The following is a 22,560-nucleotide window of genomic DNA, read 5'->3' as shown; positions in this document are numbered from 1 at the left end:
CGCAGGCTGGAGGTGAGGGCGTGAGGGTGGGGGGGGATGAAGGAGAGCAGGAAAGTGTGACTTGAGGAAAAAAAAGAAATAGAGATGCCACAAAATCCTGTCAGTTACTGTATTGCCAATATCTTAAGGTAATAACACATTGACATCCAGTTGCGGCTTGTATCACAATGTTAGTACAACATTGTTATTATGCAACATTTATTTTGTCTCTCTCCCATTTCATCAGCTTTCTGGTGGTGTCTTTTTAGGATCCTTAACTTCAGGCAGGGGTACATAGCAGGGGTACAGGGTTACGTAAGTTCGTTGACACTAAGAAATACAGCCACACTGCCTGCATTTGACCTAAGAGTGAGAGTATCACTTAAAAAAAAATTTAGGAAAGGAAACAGTTTTCACTTACCCACATTTTGCTCCCTACAATAATTAGGTCAATCACCACAGAACATACAGAGAAGATGATACAGCATACTGAAAGCACAGCAGCTTCATATTAAAATTCCTGCTAAATTGTGGATAAATGTTTGCCCGTTGGGTTGAGTTGGCTTTAATTTGAAGGGCGTATGATAAGGAATTTTGAATTGGGTTTGGGTCACCGCACTGAATGATAGGCTGCTCACTGTGGTTGGGATGGACAATGTGGCATGGCTTGGATCTGGCGCACAATACTGATTTGATTTCCGTTGGGCCTCAAAATTTCATTGTAATCCTAGCATTTAATTGTGCCAGGTTCCAATTAATTAGGGCATTGTTATAATGGGAAAACCCTTACACTGCTCATGTAATAATCAGAAGCATTTGTTTGATGCCATTAAGTGACCACAGGGCTGTTATGTAATAAGATATGCATTTACAGCCTCATCACACACATATTACATAAATTAATTATAATCAACTGAACCTCACCTAAAGTTACAGAAAACTATAGAGCGGATTAATAGCGGTTAATATGGTGGATCAAACTGACTCAAGTGTGAGAATGTGTACATGTGTGTGTGTGCAGTTTGTGTACATACCCAAGCCAGTGCGTGTGGGTGTGTGGATGGCAGCTGGGAAGCAGACACGGTCCAGGAGAATCGTCCCCTAGCAACTGACCTTTTCGGCAGATGGCAGTTCCAGAGTAACAGCCACCCAGCATCACAATGGCCATGGCCTCCTAACATCTCCATCACTTCATCATCTACTGGCCTGCCACAACCTGTCACACACAGGAGAGAGGGAAGGTTACATTCATCCCAGCACGCATACACGCATTCAAGTGTGCTCTCTTTTTTTATGCTCTCGCTTCAAGTCCAAAACATTCCACACACATCAGTTTGGGTCTGCCATCAACTGTTTCCATGTTCCTGGGGTATGCAGCAGGGTAGTCGAAAGGGGATGAGAGGAGGTTAGATTTAGGAGAGACACGGCGGACACTCGCGGCTGTCCACAAACCTCCAGACACTCTCAAACCACTGTTTTCCGTTGTTGGGTTTTCTGAACAGGGTGGGAATGTGGACAGACCACTCGACCATGGTGAGCAATCAGTATGTCTGTGGTCAGGCTCTGTGCCCCTGTGGAGCGAGATGGAGAGCAAGCCCTGCAGTAAAGGTGGGAGGGATATAACTTTGCAGTGTTTTTGTGTGACATGCCAACACTACACATGTGTATAAAGATGTTGTGAATAGGAGCCCCCTGTGACAGGCGTGAGTGAATAGGCATGTGCTGACAATATATTTTGAGTTATCAACACCCCGCACCCTCTGCACATACACAGCAGATTGTCTTGGCTTCATGGCCCTTTTCTCTGTTGGCCCATTTTTTTTGAGGATATTAAATACTTTTTCAACCTCAAGACTGCTGAGATAAACACCTCACGTGAAACATCACCTGTAATTTAATATCTTGTGGTCTTCACTCTATTGCAAATACTGAATGGTCAGCTTTAAGTACCGTTTGACCAAAAAGTTGAAATGCACAGGCAGCAGTTATTCAACAAGAAAAGGTTAAATCCCCAATCACACATCTGTGAATGGTTAACCTGGCAAGACCGGACAAGAGACAACAAACAGATAAAGTAACATGTCAAAATCGGTTCCACAGGGTTTTAGGTGGAAAACTGTGCGTCAGAGTGCGACTTTAAACCACTGTATATTCTGAGGGAGATCATATGCTAGCAAACACTGTTAGTCCTCCTGTAAACAGAGCGGTAATGACAGGGAAAGATGTTGGGCAAGGACAACCAACAGTAGAATATGTTTACAGACATCTGACAATGTATGGGTACAGCACGGCAGCGTTTCAGCTCTGAGATCCACATAAAATATGAGCACAAACTGTGATGGAATCTATGTGACACAACATAAGCCTAAACATCATTTCACCTGTCAGCAGGGATGAAGCATGTATTGATAAATTACAGTAATATGTGTCTGGCTATATTGAATGTTAACACTTCTTTATCCAAATGTACCTCAAACTGCCAAATGTATAATGTTTTTGTACATTACTGTTCATTTGGGCTACACAGTGAAATATAACTAACCATAGCAAGTCATAATTACTGTATCTGCACTTAACCAATATAGAGGATTGTGATGGTTTTATTATCAGTTGGCCCACTTTGACATCATCTGGACCACAACATGCCATGTTTGAGTCAGTAAACAGTACTGAGAAATATCTGAACGCATGTGGCTATTATCTCTAATGTAGTAATACTGTTGGAAACAAAAGGAGAAATGCTCAGTTTTTGGTTTTAATTACAAGCTGTGTTTTACAGCGACAGTGGGCGAGGGCTCAGCACTGACACAGCAGTAGAGGAATGTTTATTTGCTGCAGTTTAGGAACTGAGTGGCTTGCAGGAACTATGACACATTCCTGTGTCACTGGCTATCCTGCTCGCAGACACACTAACACATTCACACACTGGCGCCCCATGTGTTGGTTCACAGCTGCACAGACACACACACAAATATTCCCTCCTAATGTGTCCTGCACATCCACCGAATGTGGCTCCTTTGGAATCTGTAAGCAAGCTCAAATCATATGGCAACTTAGTGTGACATGACTTACTAGGCCCAATACTTCCCCTGCGTGTGTGTGTGTGTGTGTGTGTGTGTGTGTGTGTGTGTGTGTGTGTGTGTGTGTGCTAATATGTGTGTGTGAGCTCACTTGCATGTCTGTGTGGCTGGCTGCACACACCTCTCCATCTTTCCTTCTGCAGTTTTATCCATTATCCCCTGCATCTGGCAGCCAAAGCCTGTAAAGAAGACATTTCTCTTGGCAACTGTTTTTTAAAGACAGTGACACAGGTGACAGCCAACCACAGAAGCCACACATCTTCCAATCTACATGCATACTGAGAACTGCTTGCATAACAGAACCGCCCCAATCTCCCTCTCCCATCTCAAAACACACACAAGTTCTTTCTCACACACACAATACTGCTCCCACCCGTCTCTCTGCAATATACTCACCCAAGCTTTGAGAGCTAATCGCTTCCAGAGCCGGAGCTGTCCTACAAACTGTGCCAGCAGCCTTTCAGTACATTTTGCACCCTAAAACGTTCCTTCTGGACCCTAAATTAATATTGTGTGAGCGTTAATACATGAGCTGGGTTAGCTACAGAGTGATATTAAATGCTGCATGTTGTTGACATGAGCAGTGTCCAAAGTGCAAAGTTAAATAAGGAAAATTGCTCTGTAAATGTCATCATTTGAGATGCTACAACCATCAACAAATCATAAAAGGGTACTGAACTCTCAACATTGCCAAACACATTGTGTGTATAATTGAAATGGCACAATACATGCATTAATTAATATCACATGTCAGGGTACAGCTGCATTAAGCAGCTTCTCTGAACTGCAAGTATTTTGGGACTGGGAGACATCTTTGTTTTGCTTGGCTGCTAGTCATAATCTTTTCTGGCATCTGGATCATCTAAAAGACAAATGGGTGTGTTAGCTTGATTGAATAATTGTTCTGATTTTGATTGGCTACCAGCGACACATTTATCTAGCAGCCAAAAGATTTCCTTCGAAAATCCTCTGGGACATAAACAAGTTATATTGGATTTCAGCTTGATTCACTTTTTGGAAGATAGATGAATGAGGTGGCTCATGAAGAACTGTGGGGTGCTAGGCAGATGTAGGTCTAGTGAATTGTACACTGTTTTGTCCGCACATTAGTTCAGGTACAAAGGTGTGCGAGTGCTCACCTGCTTTTGCACTGCAGGGGTCTGGAGATTTCTTTAAGGATCTCCTTCCTTGTTTATAGTGGACTGAAGACCCGTCTTTCTTCGCCTTCATCTTCAAGGTTGCACAGAACCTGACATGCTCCCCTGGAAAATAAATGATAAGAATAGGAGATTACTTATCCCCTGGGGGAAATTCAACCTGTGCTTTTGACCTATTCTATCTGTTTATGAGTTTGTTTCGAGGAAAGGGTGCCCCACACAAACACACCTTAGTTAGCCCAGCTGGTAAACCCAACATCTTCAAGACAATAATGCTAACAGATGAGCCCATACAACTTTCCTCACAACCAAAGGGAGTTTTAGTCTACCATTTCAAAATGAACAACTTTCAGGTTATATAAACAGATATCAAATGTTACAAAATCACCCAAATCCCAGTAGTCACCAAATTAACCAAATTAACCTTCATGTGAAGTGTGAGCAAACAAGAATCTGCAGTAGATAAACTAAACACATATGTGGCCTTGTGTGGCAGTCTTTGTGTGTTTTAGCTACTGTGCATCATAGGTCATCATCACCAATGATAGTTTGTGGCAAATCAAGTCAGTGTCAAGCTTTGCTGACATGAAAATTATTAACGGCTGCCATCTAGTGGAATTAGTGTCCAATTACAAACAAAACAAACTTCTGGATAGGTGAAATGCAATATCAACCCACCTGTTACGATAAATACAGAATAAAGCAAACACATAGGCTACAAAGGAAGATACATCTGTAATGTTTTCTTAGCTAGCTAGCTAAAATAAGCAGGTGATGACACTCAAGAACGGTTAACGTTACCTGAATCCCCCACTAACACAGAACGTTTAAGGAACGTTAGGGAACGTTAGTGTATGGTTCTCTAAAGGTTAGTTCGAACCAAATCAAAAACTAACGTTCAGCTCGGTTCCTACTCAGGACAATGGAGCAGTTTTTTCCGTTAACTTTATTGTGTCAACAGCATAACAACAGTTCGGCATCATACTAAGATATAACAAGTTCTGTCTTCACTCTCATTAAGGCGATACATTCTTATCAGGACATAAATGTAGGCCAAGTACAAATTAAATACTAATAATACATAAATAAAAACTTAACTGAAAGGTAGGCAATATTATTAGATTTCTTAAAATCCTGTAGCATATTGAACACTTTTTTATTTATAATTTGGATTGACTCAAAATATTTGATATTTGAATATAAGGCCGAGATAATAATTTCCCCAGTAGAATTATTAAATTGCCAGAGCAATCTCAATTTAAAAAAGACTCAAAGTTAGCTACAACTGGACCTAAATACAGAAACAGAATAAAAGAACTAAACTAGAGGAAAGCCACACTTGGTTGACCGTACTGTCTTTTTTGTTTTCACAGTATAGCCTATATAGCTTCCAGCTTAATTTAGTGATTGTTAAAGAAGTTTTTCTTAACGTGTGCACCTAAGCTGTTTTAAAACAGAGAGCATCAAATCCTGGTATCGATTCTGGATGTTAGCAGGTAACGTTGTTAACTAACACAACTACATATACATACAGTATAGCAGAACCCTACTCAGATTCAATCTCATTACTGATTAGCTTAAAATACAGTCACTCTGAGCGTAGAATTAAAAAATAAATAAATCTGATCAGTTGTCCTAATTGAAATACTTGGTTGAGCGGATATGATCCTTCACTTCATACCAGTTGGTGGTGGCTGGTATTAAGAGAACCAATGCAATGCACTATTTCCTTGTTTGCCAATCACTAGATAACAGAAGAAGAAATCGAGGAGAAGAAGAAGAAGAGAACTCGAGACTGGAGAGAAGAAGAAGTGGAGGAAGAAAAACAAAACAAGAAACCTACTTTTGAAACAATTTCAAACTGAGATGGGCTTGTTTCATGGTTGACAATGTGCAGCTGTGGTATGTACACATGTTTAATGTTAGTTCATGTTGATATTGATGTTATAGACCAAAAACATTGAGAACAACAATGGGACGTGGCTAAAATTGGCGGTAGGCATCATGTTCAGACCATGGAGGTTCAGACTGCCCGTTGAGTTCCCCCAAAGACCATCATCAACAGTTTGTCAAGAGGAACATGGTGGGTGCTGCCGCCGTGTGGGACATCACTAATGCCAGGGGGACTGTGAGTTGCTGCGTGCCAACCTCAGCTTGCAGATCTCAGCGGAAGATAGATGACAGACTACCTGTGAGTAAAATAAAATACATCCTGTCTTGTGTTGGTTGTGGAACATCACCTCAGAAAGGACACACGTCACACAGTCATAGTGCGTGTGCAAGTGGATGACACAGAAACATGCTGTAGTTGTCACTCTTCATTCATGGTATGATTAAATGATCAGAAATGAAGATAACAAGCTATTTTAACAATTTCCCCCCAAAATTTTAACAGGGACCTCTTAAGCAGCTGCTTGTTTCAAATGACAGTATGCTAAGACTCTAATTACAACCAACAATTATTTCCATAATATATTAATCCAGCTATAATTTCTTTGATTAATCAATTGAATGAAAATTGTGAAAAATGCCCATTATAATTTCTCTAAGAACCTAGGGGTGACACCTTCAGAATGCTTGTTTTGTTTTTTGACAAGCAGCCCAAAACCCAAATATATTCAACTTACAATGATACAAAACAGAGAGGAGCAGCACATCTTAACAGACACGAACAACACGCGGCGTATGTGCCAGGGCTTGCAAGCTTTCAGTCACTACAAGACTGCTCCACGCGCCTGTGACGGCAACATCTCTCCCGAAAGCACCAAATTACTTTTGTGCACAGTTCGAAGCCATAAATGACACACCCACCAGGAACTCCATCACTGGGACCTCTCTCTCCTCCATCCATGACATTTACACAAAACGCTGCACAAACAGAGCCTCCAGACTCAGCAATAGCTCCTTCCCCCATCCCTCAGACTCCTTAACACCCTGCTGCCCACAAACTCAACATTTTCTACACACACACTCCCCCTCTTTCTACACATTCACATATCACTTCATGCCCTCGCCTGGACCATAACTGACTACTTGCACCTTACTACATAAATATCCTCAAGGACCCAAACACTGCTTTTACTGTTGTTTATTGCAATATCACTTTACATTTGTTTACATTAATTTACACTACCTGTATTTATTCATATTTACACTACTTGTATTTATATTTTTCTATTATTGCACTACATGTTTGGTATTGTACTAAATGTTTGTACCTTGTTTTGTATCTTGTTTTGTACCCGTTTTTGTATCTTGTTGTTAGCACCTTATGCTCTTTCTTTTGTTTTTGCACCTAGGATCAGGGAAACTTTGTTCCTCTATGTACTGTACTGCACTGTATATAGATGGATGACAACGTCTCTCAGCTTATCTGATCTTATCTTATCATATTTTTTTTTTTTTTTAATGAACTTTTTTATTGATTCCATTCAGCATTGTCCCATTAGCATGTAACATCGCACACATATGTTTTCCACATATACAGAGCATACAAATATTTCACAACAGGGATCATACACATGAATAGACAAAAATTCACAATTAAACTCAAAACTCAGTAGACTCGAAATGAGTACATTTTTCACTTCGATCCACATTTTCATTCCCCTCTTGTAAAGACCTTTCTCTCCTGCTGAAGACTTATCTTAGCTCTTATCTTATTCGATGAACACTAAAGCTACATTGAAAATAGGAACAATGCGTTAGAAATAAAGAACTTTTTGCAGTCAGCTAATGTGTATTCGTGCTGCGTTGGGTAAAACATGCAAAAACAAACAAATTAGAGAAGCAATCAGAGGAGCATGCTTTCTAAAAGTTTCCTGTTAAACAGGTAGGCAATTTCTTCTAACTGTAAACTCAACATATTCACACAGGGATTGCGAGCAGATTATTTCCTCAGAATTGTAAAGCTGCACATACCACAAGTACGTACGTTTCTCAAGTTGTGCCAAATCCTAAATCTAGCTTTAATGATTAAATTGCTCAATCTTATGTACATTGCACTGTTTAACAGCAGACAGCTTTCATCTTATGAAAATGTGAACAGTTTTTAAAGGCAGTGACAGCCAGACAGTTTTGTTTTTTTAATCTAGTGATGGTTGCACTAAGAAGTGGTTTTTGAATTGCACATGTAGTCAAGGGTTAAAAAAAATTGTCTGTCAAAATAAAATAGATCTTAGAACTCAACGTTAGTACGCCATGTCTTTCTTGCCTGTATCAGGGTGGTGATGACTGATGGGTGCATTGAAGGTCACGCAGGTCTGCCCCTTGCCAAGTGTGTGTTGTCAAAGTAAGAAAGAATACTGTGTAGACGTGTGGATTTTACATATTGTTTAATATTTTATACTTCTGAATGTTTTCATTCACTGACATTGTAGGGGTTACTTTATTCATGTACTTTTTGAATTGCACTTGGAATTTGTATGTAGGAGCAGCCAACACAAATTTTCCGCTGCAGAGAAAAAAAAGGTCAAAACTTACCTGAAACAGACATAACAAAATGTCATGTGAATATAAAGCAGTCTAAGTTTAGCCCTATTTCGCTTTTTCCAATTTCAAATGTGTTTCTCAGAAGAAATTCACTGCTTACCCATATCTCTGAAGTCTTAACATTCATTATACAGTGCAAAAATATGAAATAGTACTGTAGATATATTACAGTGACACTTTATATATGTAAATACAGTCAATTTAAAAAAAATGTAAATGAGGCTTACAATATACAATATGTTTTCTGTAACACTTAACTAATTTGAAATGTCTCATTATCAATTTAAGACGTAAAATGATTAAATATGGACAATCAACTTAAAGTTAAAAATGTTTCAAGACAAAATTAATTATTTGGCTTCCATTTAAGTATCCAAAATACATATACTAGAGGGTGCCTTCTTAGACCCATAACTTATCTAAGAAGGCAAACTCTTGAAATTATGCTTTTACGTTCTGTTAAATCACATTAAGTAATAATAGTTGCTCCAACTGTTATAATGATGGTGTTTTAAGTCTGCAGGGCTTCATAAAGGGAGGTCGTAATGTAATATACAATATAAACCTTTCTCTTATTAAATAAACTAAATATACCATGCATACTACAGGCAGCTACCCAATTCTTTACATCCTAAAATCTGACATGGACTAATAGGCAAAGCTGTATAAATTTAAAATTAAAATGTTGGTCGTAGTAAGCACAGTTAAAGGAAGTGTGTGTCTGATCAGTATATCTACAGAGTAATGTCCTGTGAGTCCTGTATAATGTGGAATTTAAATTTTTGTGAAACAAATACTTGTATACCTCCTTAAATATCTAGTCTGCTTGTATTTTTGTAGTCACATAGGAGGCAGTGAGAAACTGAATGAGAAACTCTTACTGCATTTTGAGTTAAAAAAACAAATAAGCACAAAGATGTGGATGCCATCATAGTCGAACTAGAGAAAATCACTTTTACAATAAACTCAGCTTTATTGACAGTAAAAAGTTTTGAGAATATCGAGGGGCACGCATTTGTAACTGCAAGAACATCTTGGAAAGCAACATGACTTGTTGAAATAATGAGGCAGTTGTACATCTTTAACTTTGAGGTAAAGTGTTTTGTCATGTTACATCATTCACAAAATATCGTATAACATTGAAAAGTTCACACAAGGAGACAAAAACCATGCCTCATTTTCACTTCTTGAAATTACTTCACATTTCAAAAAGAATTCACAATTCAGGGAAAAGCAGAAAATGACAAGCACACATGCTATATTCCATTCACACACATTTCTCTAATCAAACCAAGTGCATTCCTAAATTACTTTTTTTTTCTCAAACAGTTTCAAGTATAGTTTTGCCTGCGATCAAAGGAAATTAAGTTAAACTATGAAGCAGCAAACCCACAATAACAAGTAAGAATACTGAGTTTGGTCTCATCTGTTCCCAATATTAACATTATCCGATGACTCACCATACTGTAGCAATAAGGTATTTGGGTGCTATAAAGAAGCAGGAGGTAACATTTTATGGACTTGAGGAATATGCTGGATAAGATTTGGAATATAGCTGATTAAATACACCAAGGCTGAAACAAACAACACTAAATAGATAACCACAAGTGATAACTTATCAGATCCAAACTGATTTGTTAATTCATGTTTAAATAATGAATTTGTCAATTCACTTACATTATGCAAATAGTTTAAAATCTCAGCCTCAACTGCTGAGTACAAAACCACAAAAAATTGTTGTAGTTGAACTGATATTTAATTCTCAGTCACACATTGCAGCAAACTTCAGTGTAGACCGCAGGACCAGTGCAACGCTGTGAGATTCTGTAGAAGGCCGGCTCCGTTAAAAATGCACTGGTGTTGCAAATAAGATAATCAATTGTGAGTATTATGTGATTTATCAGTGCAGTTGAACAATCGCAGAAAAAAAAATTGTAAAGCCATCAAGTGCTTCAGCAAAAATGTTCATTTATAAGCAGGGAACCTAAAAGTGCAATCCTGTTTAGGTATAGCACCCTGGGCCATCTCAGTCAGTCTCTTACTGTACACTACATGGCTCATGGTCTGATCTGCACCAGTATTCTAAGGCTCACTTTAAAATCCAAAAATCTGTTTTACATCTGAGCCCTGAAGGCCCTGAATGTTTAAGTTCATTTCTCTCATCATATCACTTTTTTCTGATAGTCTTGCTGTGCAGCTGCAAATATTCTCTCTTCTGAGGTCACTTTACACATGCTGTAAACAATGTTTTCCTACAGCAGCGTACTACTGTAAGAGTTAAGGCAATCCATTTCTGTGCTTCGTCTGTGACAAAAGCTCCTCCCAAACCCAGAGGCACAAAGCTCTCAGTGCATATTAAGCTTACCTGACACACGACCCAAAGAACCCTCCTCTACCCCAAAAACAAAGCTTTCAGTGCATACTAAGCATACCAAATAGAAATCTTAAAATGTACATACCATGCTTTCCTTTACTGCCTTTGCACATGACCTCTCAAAAGTGCTAACTAAATCACTTAGCAAAGATGGCTAGTCAATATTTTTAAGCACCAGTTCCCCCCATTTCTTTTTAGTTAAGAAACAATCCCCAAAGAAGGCACTTTTGAAGCAAAACCAGTAGTTTTGCCAGATGATTTGATATGGGAGTGCAATCATTCATAAAATGTAATTTGCCTCCACTAAACTTGAAATGCTGCGGTAAAAAGATTTTTCAATCGCGTCTGCTTTAGTTTAATAAATATTCTCACAGTAAAATCACAAATCTTTTTACTTACTTACTTACAGGGATTTAAAGTAACTGATCTGGTGCAGAACAAACAGGAGCCTACAACTTTAGAGAGCAGCAGTCACTTCTCCTCATCCGACCACTATCCCTTCTCCTCAGCCCACCTGATGCTCTCCGCGGCTGATGTGAGATAAGAACTCATAGCGGTCCTGGCTGCGGTGGCCACAGATGTTGCACTCGAAGGGTTGGAGGAAGCCGTGGCAACCCATGTGGATGGTGAACATGACATGGTCCAGGAAGAGGATGCGACAGTGCCGGCAGTGGAAGGAGCGCACAGGCCGACCATCCCTGTCTAACACCTGCACAGTCTCCCTGGAAGAAAGGGGTAAGACAGGGCTCTTCTTTGCTATTGTGGGGGGCGCAGGACATGCTCTCTCCCACTCTGGGTCCAAGTCTTTGACCTGCCTGAGGCTGGAAGTGGGATGGCTGCAGGGCAGTGCTGGGGTTTGGTAGTGGAGGTGGTGGTTGTTAGAGGTACTTGTTGGGGCTGTAGCCCTTGTGCTCTGCTCTTCTGCTGTGCTCTCTGTGTCTGTAGAGTCAGGGCAGCCGTTGGGTGAGATGGTGTGACTATGGGCTGAGCGTTGGTCATCCCGGCCTTCACCTGCCTCTCGCCCAGCCAGGCCAAGAGTCACTGCTGCCATCCCACCTCCACAATGTGCCCGGGGGCCCTGAGGAGTCACATTGCTGTTGATGGAGCCCATAACCATGCGTAGCTCTGACAAGAAGGCAGGATGGAGCTGAGACAGTGCAGGCGGCTCATGGTTCTCCTCTCTACCCTTGCCGCCTTGGAGATGTGGACTAGCCAACCCAGCAGAGTCCCCAGCAGGCTGAGAGTTCATAAGGTCCCCCTCCTTCTCAGAGCCAGAAGACAATTCATAAGGTGCTTCAGGTAGGTCAAGGTGCATATGCTTTACACCTATGAAAAAGACATATCAATAATAAACAACGATTAAGATGGAGCGTCTCATGGATTTACTTCATCTGGCCCATTTTCACGGAGCAACATGGACCAAATGTCTCCAAACTGGTAACAGCAAGTTGACATTTGGCTGACTTGCACTGCAGGACGGCTGATGATGTTTGACAAAGACCAGGTTCTTATTACTTCTGTACTTTATCATGCTAAAGATATATCATTATTATCATATGCATTTGTAATAGGTTATACATATATTTCTACGCTCTCACTGAATGGGTCATTATACGAAAACGTGCCATTTCCCATTCTTAATGGATAAAGGATCTGGGATTAAACACCTCACCGTGCACCTCGCTGTACATGTGGATCCTTGACTTCCTGACTTCCTGGGTGGACACACCTCTTCTACCCTCTTCCATCCTTTAACACTGGAGCACCCCAGGGCTGTGTTTTAAGCCCCCTGCTGTACTCCCTGTACACAAGACTGTGTAGCCACTTTTGACTCCAACACAATCAATTTAGCTGACGACACAGCTGTTGTGGGCCTGATCACAGACAACAATGAATGACGTCAGCAAGACTAAGGAGATGATAGTGGACTTTGGGAAGAAGCAGGGAAGGAACTATGACCCCTTAATATCAACAGGTCCTCAGTGGTGAGGGTGGACATTTTCAAGTACCTTGGTGTCCACATCACCGAGGGCCTGACCTGGGCACTGCATACTGACTCAGCGGTGAGAAAGGCAAGGCAGACACTGTTTCACCCTAGACACCTGAGGAAATTCTGAGTATCCCCTCAAATACTGAGGAATTTCTACTCCTGCATCATTGAGAGCATCTTGTGATGGGGAACATCACTGCCTGGTATGGAAACAGCACCGAACAGGACTGCAAGGCCCTGCAAAGAGTGGTTTTTTGGCTGAATATACAATAGGCGATGCTCTACCATGCCTAAAGGATATTTACACCAGGCACTGCAAGAATAAGTCTTTTCTCCGTGTTGAGGTTGGGAACAAAGTATTGGATATTATATTAGAATATTATGCAAGTAACAGGGTTGACAACAGTTAACGTATTGGTAGTCTTCCATTGCCAGACCTACCTCCACAGGGCTGCAGAGGAAGGTCTGGCTAGTCACACAACATTTTTGGATTGGAGAAAAACATGCTCTGGTTTCTGGCAGGTTGCATTACCGCCAACTACTGGACTTACTTTCCATGTGTTTGAGAGAGCCTAAAAGCTGCTGTATACCTTCTCCACACTACCACAACACCCAAAAATCTCCTTGCTGTTATCTATTATCGATTTAGGTTTTCTTTCTATTTTAGGAGTTAATTACAGTTAATTATCATTGCCACAAAGGCCAAAATCTCATCATGCTTCCTGGCTAACTTGTCTTCCTTAGCTTTCTGTCTCAACCCATATCTTGTCTAACCTACTTCCCTGTGCTTATGTCTTGCCTTAGATCCAGCCCTGATGATTTCGGTCTCCCTTACTCTCTTTGGACAGTTTGCATTGCATGCTGATTGATTCCCTTTGCAAAGTAATCATTCAGGCTCTTTCTCACAGTCTCCTTCACATTCATACTCCCCACAACTTAATTGTCTTTTTACCATCAACTTCATAAAAGGCAGATGATTTCACTTCCTGGAAATGATGAACTTTTTTTCTCTGAAGGGGTGTTTTCATTAAAAGTAACAGGGTTGACGAAAACCTGGGGACCAGGGTTATTATAGTAAACTAAACTGAAACCAAAAAAAATATTTTCAGTAACTGAAACTAAAATTAAACGGAAAACTAAGCTTAAACGATATTGCCTGGTTAAAAAAACGAAGAAAAATAAAATAAATTAATATAAATTAATTTCATTTTTTTAGCTATAATATTTCACTAACACACTCTGAAAACTAATAAAATACTCATTGAAAATTCAAAAATATCAACTTTGCTGGGGACCCGACTAAATTGTTGTTTGTTTTACACATTAAGAATAAAACCCATTATTATTATTCAATTTTACAGAGCAGTTTTATTCGAGGGACACAAAATGAAAACCTTTTCTTATAATGACCCAGATATTAATGACATGGATTGTCTTATTAAAAAAAAATAACTTACCCAAAAACTTCTGTGGCATTGACCTTTTGCGTTTGGTAATGCTAATAGCCAGTCTATCCACAAACTGGATTTTTTCCTTGGATGGCTGGAGCACAGGTTTAGTAATTGTCTCCATAGTTCCTGACTCTTCACCTGCAAACAGAAAGCCCATTGTCATCAATATACTAACTCAGTAGTGTATAAATATGTTACATTTGCTTTATTTAGTCTATTTGCATTTACAATCATGTAGAAACATACAAGCTTATTGTCTATAAAAATAGTGAGTTTCATGTTTGTGTGATATGTTACCCTGTGCTGCATTCACTGCTGTCTGGTGATAACTATGGCAGCGCTCTAGATGGTCCTCCAGTGTGCTCTGTTGTTTGTAGCTGCGACTACAGTAGCTGCACTTAAAAGGTTTTCCCACTGTTGGAGAAGAAGCTGCACCTCAAGAGAAAAAATATTTAATTGATTTCTTCCGAGATGGATATGGTTGATTTAATGTAATTCACTGACAAATATTGTTTAAACTACTACAGTGATGTTGTTTATTAATATGTTTGTTGGATTTTTATAAAGAAGAACTTATTATTGGCTAGGTAACCTAGATTTGAGACAATGGATTTCCCCATTGATTGGCAATTCCTGAAATTGTTCTGTACTGCTCGCCAACGATGACAGAAAACGCCTAACCCTTCACCGCAACGTTTCCTCTTAATAAGCCGTCGGAAAGACTGACGTCAATTCGCTGAAATCCAGTTTACAAGAATCTTTTCTTCGAAAATGAATCTAAAGACTGGTGGAGATCCACCAATACCTACTGTACCAAGACTGTGTGTCAACACCTGTTTAACGCGTGTTCACAAATTGAAACAGGATTTCCTGTTTTCACAAAATGTTAAATGTCATATTTTGTCATGTTTTTTTACAGTACATTCTACTGAAGAAGACTATTTCCTCTGAGCTTCAGAGAAGGGGGCCGTTCTAATGAATATCCACTTCTATTGCTTACTGTACCCTTGTTTCATACATTATGTTATGGAACAACTGCATCCACCAAGTTCAAGAACTTAAAAGGTAAATTTATGAAAAATCTCTTCATACGTATGTTTGATGTGTTAGGCACTGTTGTATTGCATTTAAAGCTCAATGATTTACCTGTGTGTGTGCGTAGATGTCCAGCCAGGGCATCTCTCCGGCGACAAGCATAGTTGCAAACGTGACATTTAAAAGGCTTCTCTCCCGAATGCAACTTGATGTGGCGCAACAAGTTTCCCTTCTGGGTGAAGGAAGCTCCACACTGGTTACACTGGAACGGCCTCTCGCCTGGGAGCACATGGATGGACAGAGGATTTTAGAGGTTAATCACAAATCCAGTATTGCCTTTATTTACTGACATTTAGGGTAATATTTTGTCCATAAAATGTGTTTGTCACTGTCTTACTGGCTTATTCTCACCTGTGTGGCTACGCTTGTGCACCATCAGCACGTTGGGTCCGATGCAGATCATCCCGCACACCTCACACTGAAGCTTCCCATTGGGCAGCCGGATAGGTCCTGGTGAAGTAGCATTTGGACTGGCCATCTCATTGTAAATGCTCCCTCTGTCTCTTCCAGCCCCAGTGTACTCTGCGCTCCCTTCTTCCATGGGGTCCCCTCTGTCATACCTCCTGCTATCGTCCCTCACAGCCTCTCTGATCTCTGGCCGTGGAGCACCTGGGGACTCATCATCGCTGCACAGCTCAACCTTGATGGAGTTTGCTGTGTAGACAGAGGTCGAGGGAAAAACACATTTACTTTCATACATAATGTTAATGAAAACTTCTATACAGACCATGTGGCCACAATGAAACAAAGGAATAATAACTGACCACTATGGGAGCGGTGTGGTGAGGACTGCTGACTGTTTGGAGATCTCGCTGAAGGGCCCTGCAACCCACCATAAAAATCCTGTTCCATTGATGACTCTCCTCCATTACCTGAAACACAAATATGCCCATGTTATTAAAGTCTGGAGACTGTACACACAAATGTATATTAGTTCCTCCTTTATGTATAAACTTACCTTGTGCATTTGAGCGTCCATTGCAATCCTCAGCATTCATTCTCTCACCAGATGCCTACAAAAATATGATTTAAAAACAATGTTTCTCAATGTTACTTTTTTCCCCATTCATAATGATCATTTTTGAGAAGATCTCACTTTCCTAATCTTAGTCACATTAAAATTGCATATATTACATTTGATACTAACCATATAAAATGTACTTACCAGCTGTTTTTTGTTACAAGAATAAGGCTAGGAAACAGATAGCTTTAGGCTTTCAATTCCAAGTGTCTAATAAGTCCACTGTTATAAACTAATTTAGTTAACTGGGGTTCTGCCCTGCTATTTCTGTATAGTGTAGATTCTTCTGCACCGTGGCCTGCAAATGAATATGAGAGGCTTCACGTTTATAGAAAGCTAATGACCAAGAGTGATGGAGGAGGAGTTAAACATGGAGGTGGACAAAATAGCTAGAACACCTTACACTATTGACGTAATGTCAACAATATTCAATATTAAGATAATAAGATCAAACTTTATTGGTCCCAGGAGATAAATTTAGCATTGGGGCAGCAGAAAAAGACGATGACCAGAGAGGCAGATATGAAAAGAATACATATAAGTAAAAATAACACAATATAATACCTATACAGATTAAAAAAGGTCCAGTGAGAAAGCTATATACAGTACCTTACCCTAACCAGTGTGCATACATTTATGCAAAAGATAGAGCAGTTCTCTAATTATCTAAATGTATACAGCTTCACAAATCTAACAATATTGAATTTTGTTGGGATTAAGTTAATAGGTAATATTTATTTGCAGTAGTTTTGTTTATTAATTGTTGCTGTTATTTTGTTCTTCCCCTCTGTAAAGGTGCAATAGGCTAATACAAAAATCATGGGTGGGTTTTACTGTAGTGCACCTACTTCACAGCAAACAACAAAGTGCAAAGAGGTATGGAGGCACCAATTTCCAACACTGGTAGTGCTGAGGTGCTGACAATATTTTCTAGACGGAAAACATGTTTATTATGTGACCAGATGTTCTAATTTCATGTTGGAAATGAGAGAGAGAGCGAGAGAGAGAGAGACAAAAATACCCAGATGTACAATGCTGCACCTTTTGCTCAAATGGATGACAACAACAATGGACAGAAGAGACTGTGGAGCGAGCTGGGAAGAGAAGGGGAGGGGGGTGCGGAGACAACACATCGCAGGGAAAATTAATATCCTGGCATTGGCCGCGCATGGGGAGCAACAGGCGCTGATGCAGCCGGGAGACGCGCAGTCACACCAGCTAGGGCACGGCGGTTAAAAAAGGAGACGCGCACCAGCGCCGATCCTTGCCTGACAATCCTTTCTGGGCGACTGTGCATTAAAACATATTGCATTACATTTTAAAATAACTACCATGCTTCTCCATGTATGCTACTTGTTTTAGCTGCTCGGTGGGTTTGGTCCGTTATGACACCAATCCGCTCATGGACGGTCGAGACAGCGGCGAGACACAACAGCAATGTGTTGCAGGAGTTGCCACTGTCCGAATTGTCCGCATGAACGCTGCTGTCATCTAACATCGAGCACGTCAAACTGGCCAGGGCTATACAATGTGTCTCATGAGCCGTTGCTATGGCACCCGACCACACGACAAATGGCATTCACCCTACCAACTACTTAAAAACATGCCGTACTTCCAAATTAAAACCGATGGATGGTCTTACCAAGCGCCGCGGTGAAGTCCACAAGCCTCCTCCTTACCTGGCGACCGATCGGTGTTTTCCTTTTTAATTGTCTGGATAGCTGTTTGTTTTCCCAGGCGACGACAGCATCTCCGGGAAACAACTTCCGGGCCCATGCTGGGATACAGACCGAATAATTGTACAACAGAGCTCCTGATTCTGTGATTGTCGAATGCATCGATGCATGTCAGCTCTGGGTACAGGTGGCAAAAATGTGATGAAATGTATGCCATAAGAAGAACTCATGGGTCGACAGAAAACTAGTGTAAGCTGATGCGCATTAATATCTGTTTGGAGAAAGGCTGCAAGATGGCCAGCCTGCTATATATAGTACAATTATTCACTGACAATTCAGACACTGATCAAGACATCTTCCGGAAATACTCGAGAGTGGAGTAGGCGGGTGGTTTTACAATTCCTCTCTCTGGAGTCTGTCTATAAACCTTTATTAGCCTATATGATTATTAGCCTAGGCTACATGATTAATTTTAGTAACGTTATTTAGCCTATTCATGCGGTGAAATTAAAGGATATGTTGGTGGTGTTAGTTTAGCGTTTAATAGCAAACAAGCACATATTAAAAACACAAGTAAAATTGTTGCGATGAAATAGTTTATGGTGATATCACATCTTTGGCACCACAAGGTGGCAGCAAACTGCTGTTTGAGACCAACTCTGCAAAGTAACCAATCAGACAGCTGTGAAATGCTGCGCGAGTCTGTGTGCATGCTCTTGATTTATTTCCCATGAACAATAGAAAACTGACTAAAAAACAATGTGATCAAGAGTCTCACTGTGCCCTCGCAACTGAACAGGCCTGTCAGTTGGAAATGGGGGGCAACTATTTAAATCGATGAGGTTTGTGTCGTCGTAGAAGGACATCATAAGCCTCATGGATCTTCATAAACGTGGCCTCAGCATCCTTGCCGGGGTTGTGGTCTGGATGCCATGTCTTGGCCAGCTCCCTATAGCTGTGAGTTATGTCTTCTAGAGATGCCTCTACTTCCAATGACAGTACCTGCAACATAATCACACACATCATATCACAGTTTGGATATTATATACTAGACAATGCCAGATAAATTACTTTACTCACTGAACATTTTCAGACTGATGCACAGTATAGGCCTCGAGGTATAACGATCTTAACATTCCACTTATATAATATAAGTGGCATGTTAAGCTTGTTATATAACTCTGCCACCAGGGTCCTCACCCACACCAAGATGTGGCAGCACATCACCCCAACCCTCATCCACCTTCACTGGCTCCCAATTAAGTCCTGCATAAAATCTTCCTTCTCACCTACAAATCCCTCCATGCCCTGGCCCTACTGTACCTCTCCGACCTCCTCCATCCATACACCCCACCACGAAACCTGTGGTCCTTAGACGCTGGCCTGCTCTCCATTCCCTACACCAGACTCTGTACCTTTGGAGACAGAGCCTTTAGTGTTGCAGCCCCATCCCTCTGGAACACCCTCCCTGTAGATATTTGAAATGCTACATCCCTGGACATTAAAAAAAAAAAACTCCTAAAACACCACTTGTTCACCGCAGCCTACAACCTCCCTTAGTATAGCCACTGTAATTCTGTAAAGTGTCCTTGGGTTTCATGAAAGGCGCTAAATAAATAAAAGTTATTATTATTATTATTATTATATAGCCTTTCCAGAGTTGTGAGCATGCTCACCTGCAGTGCCTCTTTTTCTCTCTCAGTGTACTCTTTGAGCAGTATCTCCAGCACCTTCCTCCAAGCGTCTTCATAGTACCCCCCTCCAGTGAGAACACATAAGAGTCGATATGGCATTAAAAGAATGTACTCAAAGACATTTCTGAGCCAAGGCAGGAACCAGAACATATCCAGCAGCGCTGCTACACAGTCAGACAGGTAGTACAGTGTGGCTGTGGTGTTATGGAAAATAGAGTAACCCAGGGGAGCAGAGAAGGCCAGCCAGGCTAGACCGAGCCTGTAAAGCCGTGGACCTGGATAAAAGATTGAAATAGATGTAATTTCAGTGGGTATTAAAGATTTAGAGATAAGTATTGTTACAAGTAGTGTTACCATGGTGTAATAGTAAATCAGTTGGCATTGTTATATTTGTGAGATCATCTCACCTAGTTTCTGTGTGCTCCCAGGTGTTTGTGGAGGTTTGACCCTGCGGTACTGTGCAGCAGTGACACTGGCAGCCAGGCTTATAGGAAGAGGTGATAAGGCACTGCCATAAAATATTGGGGAGGTTATGAGACAAGTAGTCAAGGTTTTTTGGAGATCAGAAGTCTGCTGGCCAATACAGGACACCAGGTGTACCCCTGCACCCACACATAAAGGCAGGACAATCAAGTAGAAGAAACTGAGGGAGTTCAGTCCAATCAGAGCCACTGTGCCGAAGTAGATTCCAACACACACCTGTCCAGCAAATCTGACAGGGCTTACAGGTGGAACCATGGTGGAAGGTGTTTTTCTCTCTTTCTCTACATTTTGATTGGCCTGACCAACATATGCAGGAATACGTATGATCTCTCTGACCCAGCCAAACCCAAATCCTCCCAGGGTTAGCATCCATAACAGAGCATGGCTGTCTCTTCCTAAATACAAATGGTGAAGGCCCAAAGGCCCACCTGCTGCCCACAGGGCATATGCTACCATGACACTTTTTACCATCCTTTGGCCTCAGTGGATCAGTCCCTGTACAGGTAAATATTAGTCATCCTTCATAAGTGCCTGCAATGAAGTAACAGAAGAGTTAAGTTTCAATCTGTCAGTCTTTTTATGCTATATCAACTGCTGATAGCTATTTTACATTATGCTTTTAATCACATCACACATTTTGATCGCATGTCCTCCCATCACTTTTATTTTAGTGTTATACATTTGGTGTGTTTTCTCTATGATCTGTGTGCTGCTGGTATCTTGGCAAAGGGATTTTAAATGTTGGCGATCCACTTCCCTGGTTAAATAATATATTAAGAGGGATTTATAGCTCATGATGGGCATTGTCATTTTAAGCCATTACATAATACAAAAAATAGCAGGCGGTAACTGTCCATGTGTTTTTTAAAGAAAACATAAAATGTACAAAAAGTCAGAATGGTCAGATGGTAGGCCCCAACATTTCTCTATAAACCAATCCACAGTTAATCCAAAGGCTTTATCAGACTGATCAATGTATTTACTTTTTTAAATACATTTAAGATGTATTTTCTTTGTCTAATGAAAACTAGGTTACTTACTGAGCCCATCATTTTAAGTCCTTTTCCCGATAAATCCTTTCCGGTCCTTTCCGTAGTTGAAGTTGGTGCAAGTTGTTGCAACAGTTGGACTTTGGATCATGACAATGATATGACGCTGTCTCAACATTTAGGTTCCTTGTTAAGGTGAGGAAAAGGTCTAAAAGGGACATTTGTGAGAGATAGGACACTGATTTAAATGTTTAGAATACCTCAAGTTGTTCTGTAAACATTTTAAAGAAGAAACCATTGCAAACACAGAGGTATACACAAATTAAGAATAAACCCAAAAATAAAGCCTTATTGTAAATTCCATCCCAACAATGGAAAACAAATGTATATCTGTAATATATGTGTGTATATTATTTTTGGATTCTTACTGATGCATTAACAAAACTGATGTGTAAACAGCATTTAATCTGGTGGCTGTGGAGCTAATTTTAACTGCTGTTGGGTGATTCAATTTACTGTATAACTGTGCATCATATTTTATATGCTATGTACAAAGTAACTAGTAAATATAGCTGTTATATAGATCTAGAGGAGTAAAACATAGTCCATCACTTCCCTCTCAAATGTAGTGGAGTAGAAGTATAATGTGGAATATGAAAATATTTCAGTAAAGTAGGATTAAAGTACCTCAGAACTTTTCCTCGCCACTATCGCACTAAATGCTTGCTCTTGTGGGAATTACTGGAATTTTTGGGTCTTTGTAAATTATAGTGTGGTCTAGACCTATACTATCTGTAAAGTGTCTTGAGATAACTCTCTGATTTGATTCTATAAATAAAATTGAATTGAATTGTAATTGCAAAGTACAGGGCTGTGCTTACTGCCTACTTACAGATGTACTTAAGCAGAAAATGTTAAGAAAAATAAAAAGTAAGAAAAGTTCAACATTCAGCTATAGGCGTGTACCATTTCACCAATAGATAGCCTGCCCTACAGAGCACAAAACCGTGACAATATATATGCACATCTCAAAGTACTTTTTTAATGTTTAATCGGAATATCCTGTGTACACACACCTTT

The 22,560-nt window shown here is 40.3% G+C and overlaps 2 protein-coding genes and 1 long non-coding RNA gene across 6 annotated transcripts; 1 reads left to right on the top strand and 2 right to left on the bottom strand.

The window, feature by feature from the left end:
• Positions 1–9,656: 9,656 nt before the first annotated feature.
• On the bottom strand, positions 9,657–18,670 carry ikzf4 (IKAROS family zinc finger 4). Of its 4 annotated transcripts, none has more exons than XM_078255000.1 (8): positions 18,318–18,670; positions 16,576–16,630; positions 16,382–16,489; positions 15,969–16,271; positions 15,669–15,836; positions 14,820–14,957; positions 14,529–14,660; positions 9,657–12,407 (listed from the first exon to the last, which is right to left on the bottom strand). In XM_078255000.1, exons 1-8 carry the CDS (start codon positions 18,474–18,476, stop codon positions 11,587–11,589), a joined length of 1,884 nt encoding a protein of 627 aa, XP_078111126.1. In that variant the 5' UTR covers positions 18,477–18,670; the 3' UTR covers positions 9,657–11,586. The 4 variants fall into 4 exon arrangements, with proteins under 4 accessions (XP_078111126.1, XP_078111127.1, XP_078111128.1 ...); XM_078255001.1 differs by having other exon boundaries at positions 14,820–14,951; XM_078255002.1 differs by having other exon boundaries at positions 18,281–18,411.
• LOC144520889 (uncharacterized) lies at positions 15,319–16,086 on the top strand. Its single transcript, XR_013502259.1, has 3 exons — positions 15,319–15,587; positions 15,685–15,870; positions 15,997–16,086. It is a non-coding gene; the product is annotated as an uncharacterized LOC144520889 (long non-coding RNA).
• A 260-nt stretch (positions 18,671–18,930) lies between the features above and the next one.
• On the bottom strand, positions 18,931–21,016 carry dnajc22 (DnaJ (Hsp40) homolog, subfamily C, member 22). Its single transcript, XM_078253960.1, has 3 exons — positions 20,416–21,016; positions 19,991–20,283; positions 18,931–19,316 (listed from the first exon to the last, which is right to left on the bottom strand). The coding sequence occupies exons 1-3, from the start codon at positions 20,960–20,962 to the stop codon at positions 19,140–19,142; spliced, it is 1,017 nt and encodes a 338-aa protein (XP_078110086.1). The 5' UTR covers positions 20,963–21,016; the 3' UTR covers positions 18,931–19,139.
• Between the last annotated feature and the right edge of the window lie 1,544 nt (positions 21,017–22,560).

This window comes from Sander vitreus, chromosome 7 (genome assembly GCF_031162955.1).
Source record: "Sander vitreus isolate 19-12246 chromosome 7, sanVit1, whole genome shotgun sequence".
NCBI classification, from domain to species: Eukaryota; Metazoa; Chordata; class Actinopteri; order Perciformes; family Percidae; genus Sander; species Sander vitreus.
This window is presented reverse-complemented; position numbering and strand designations above follow the sequence as displayed.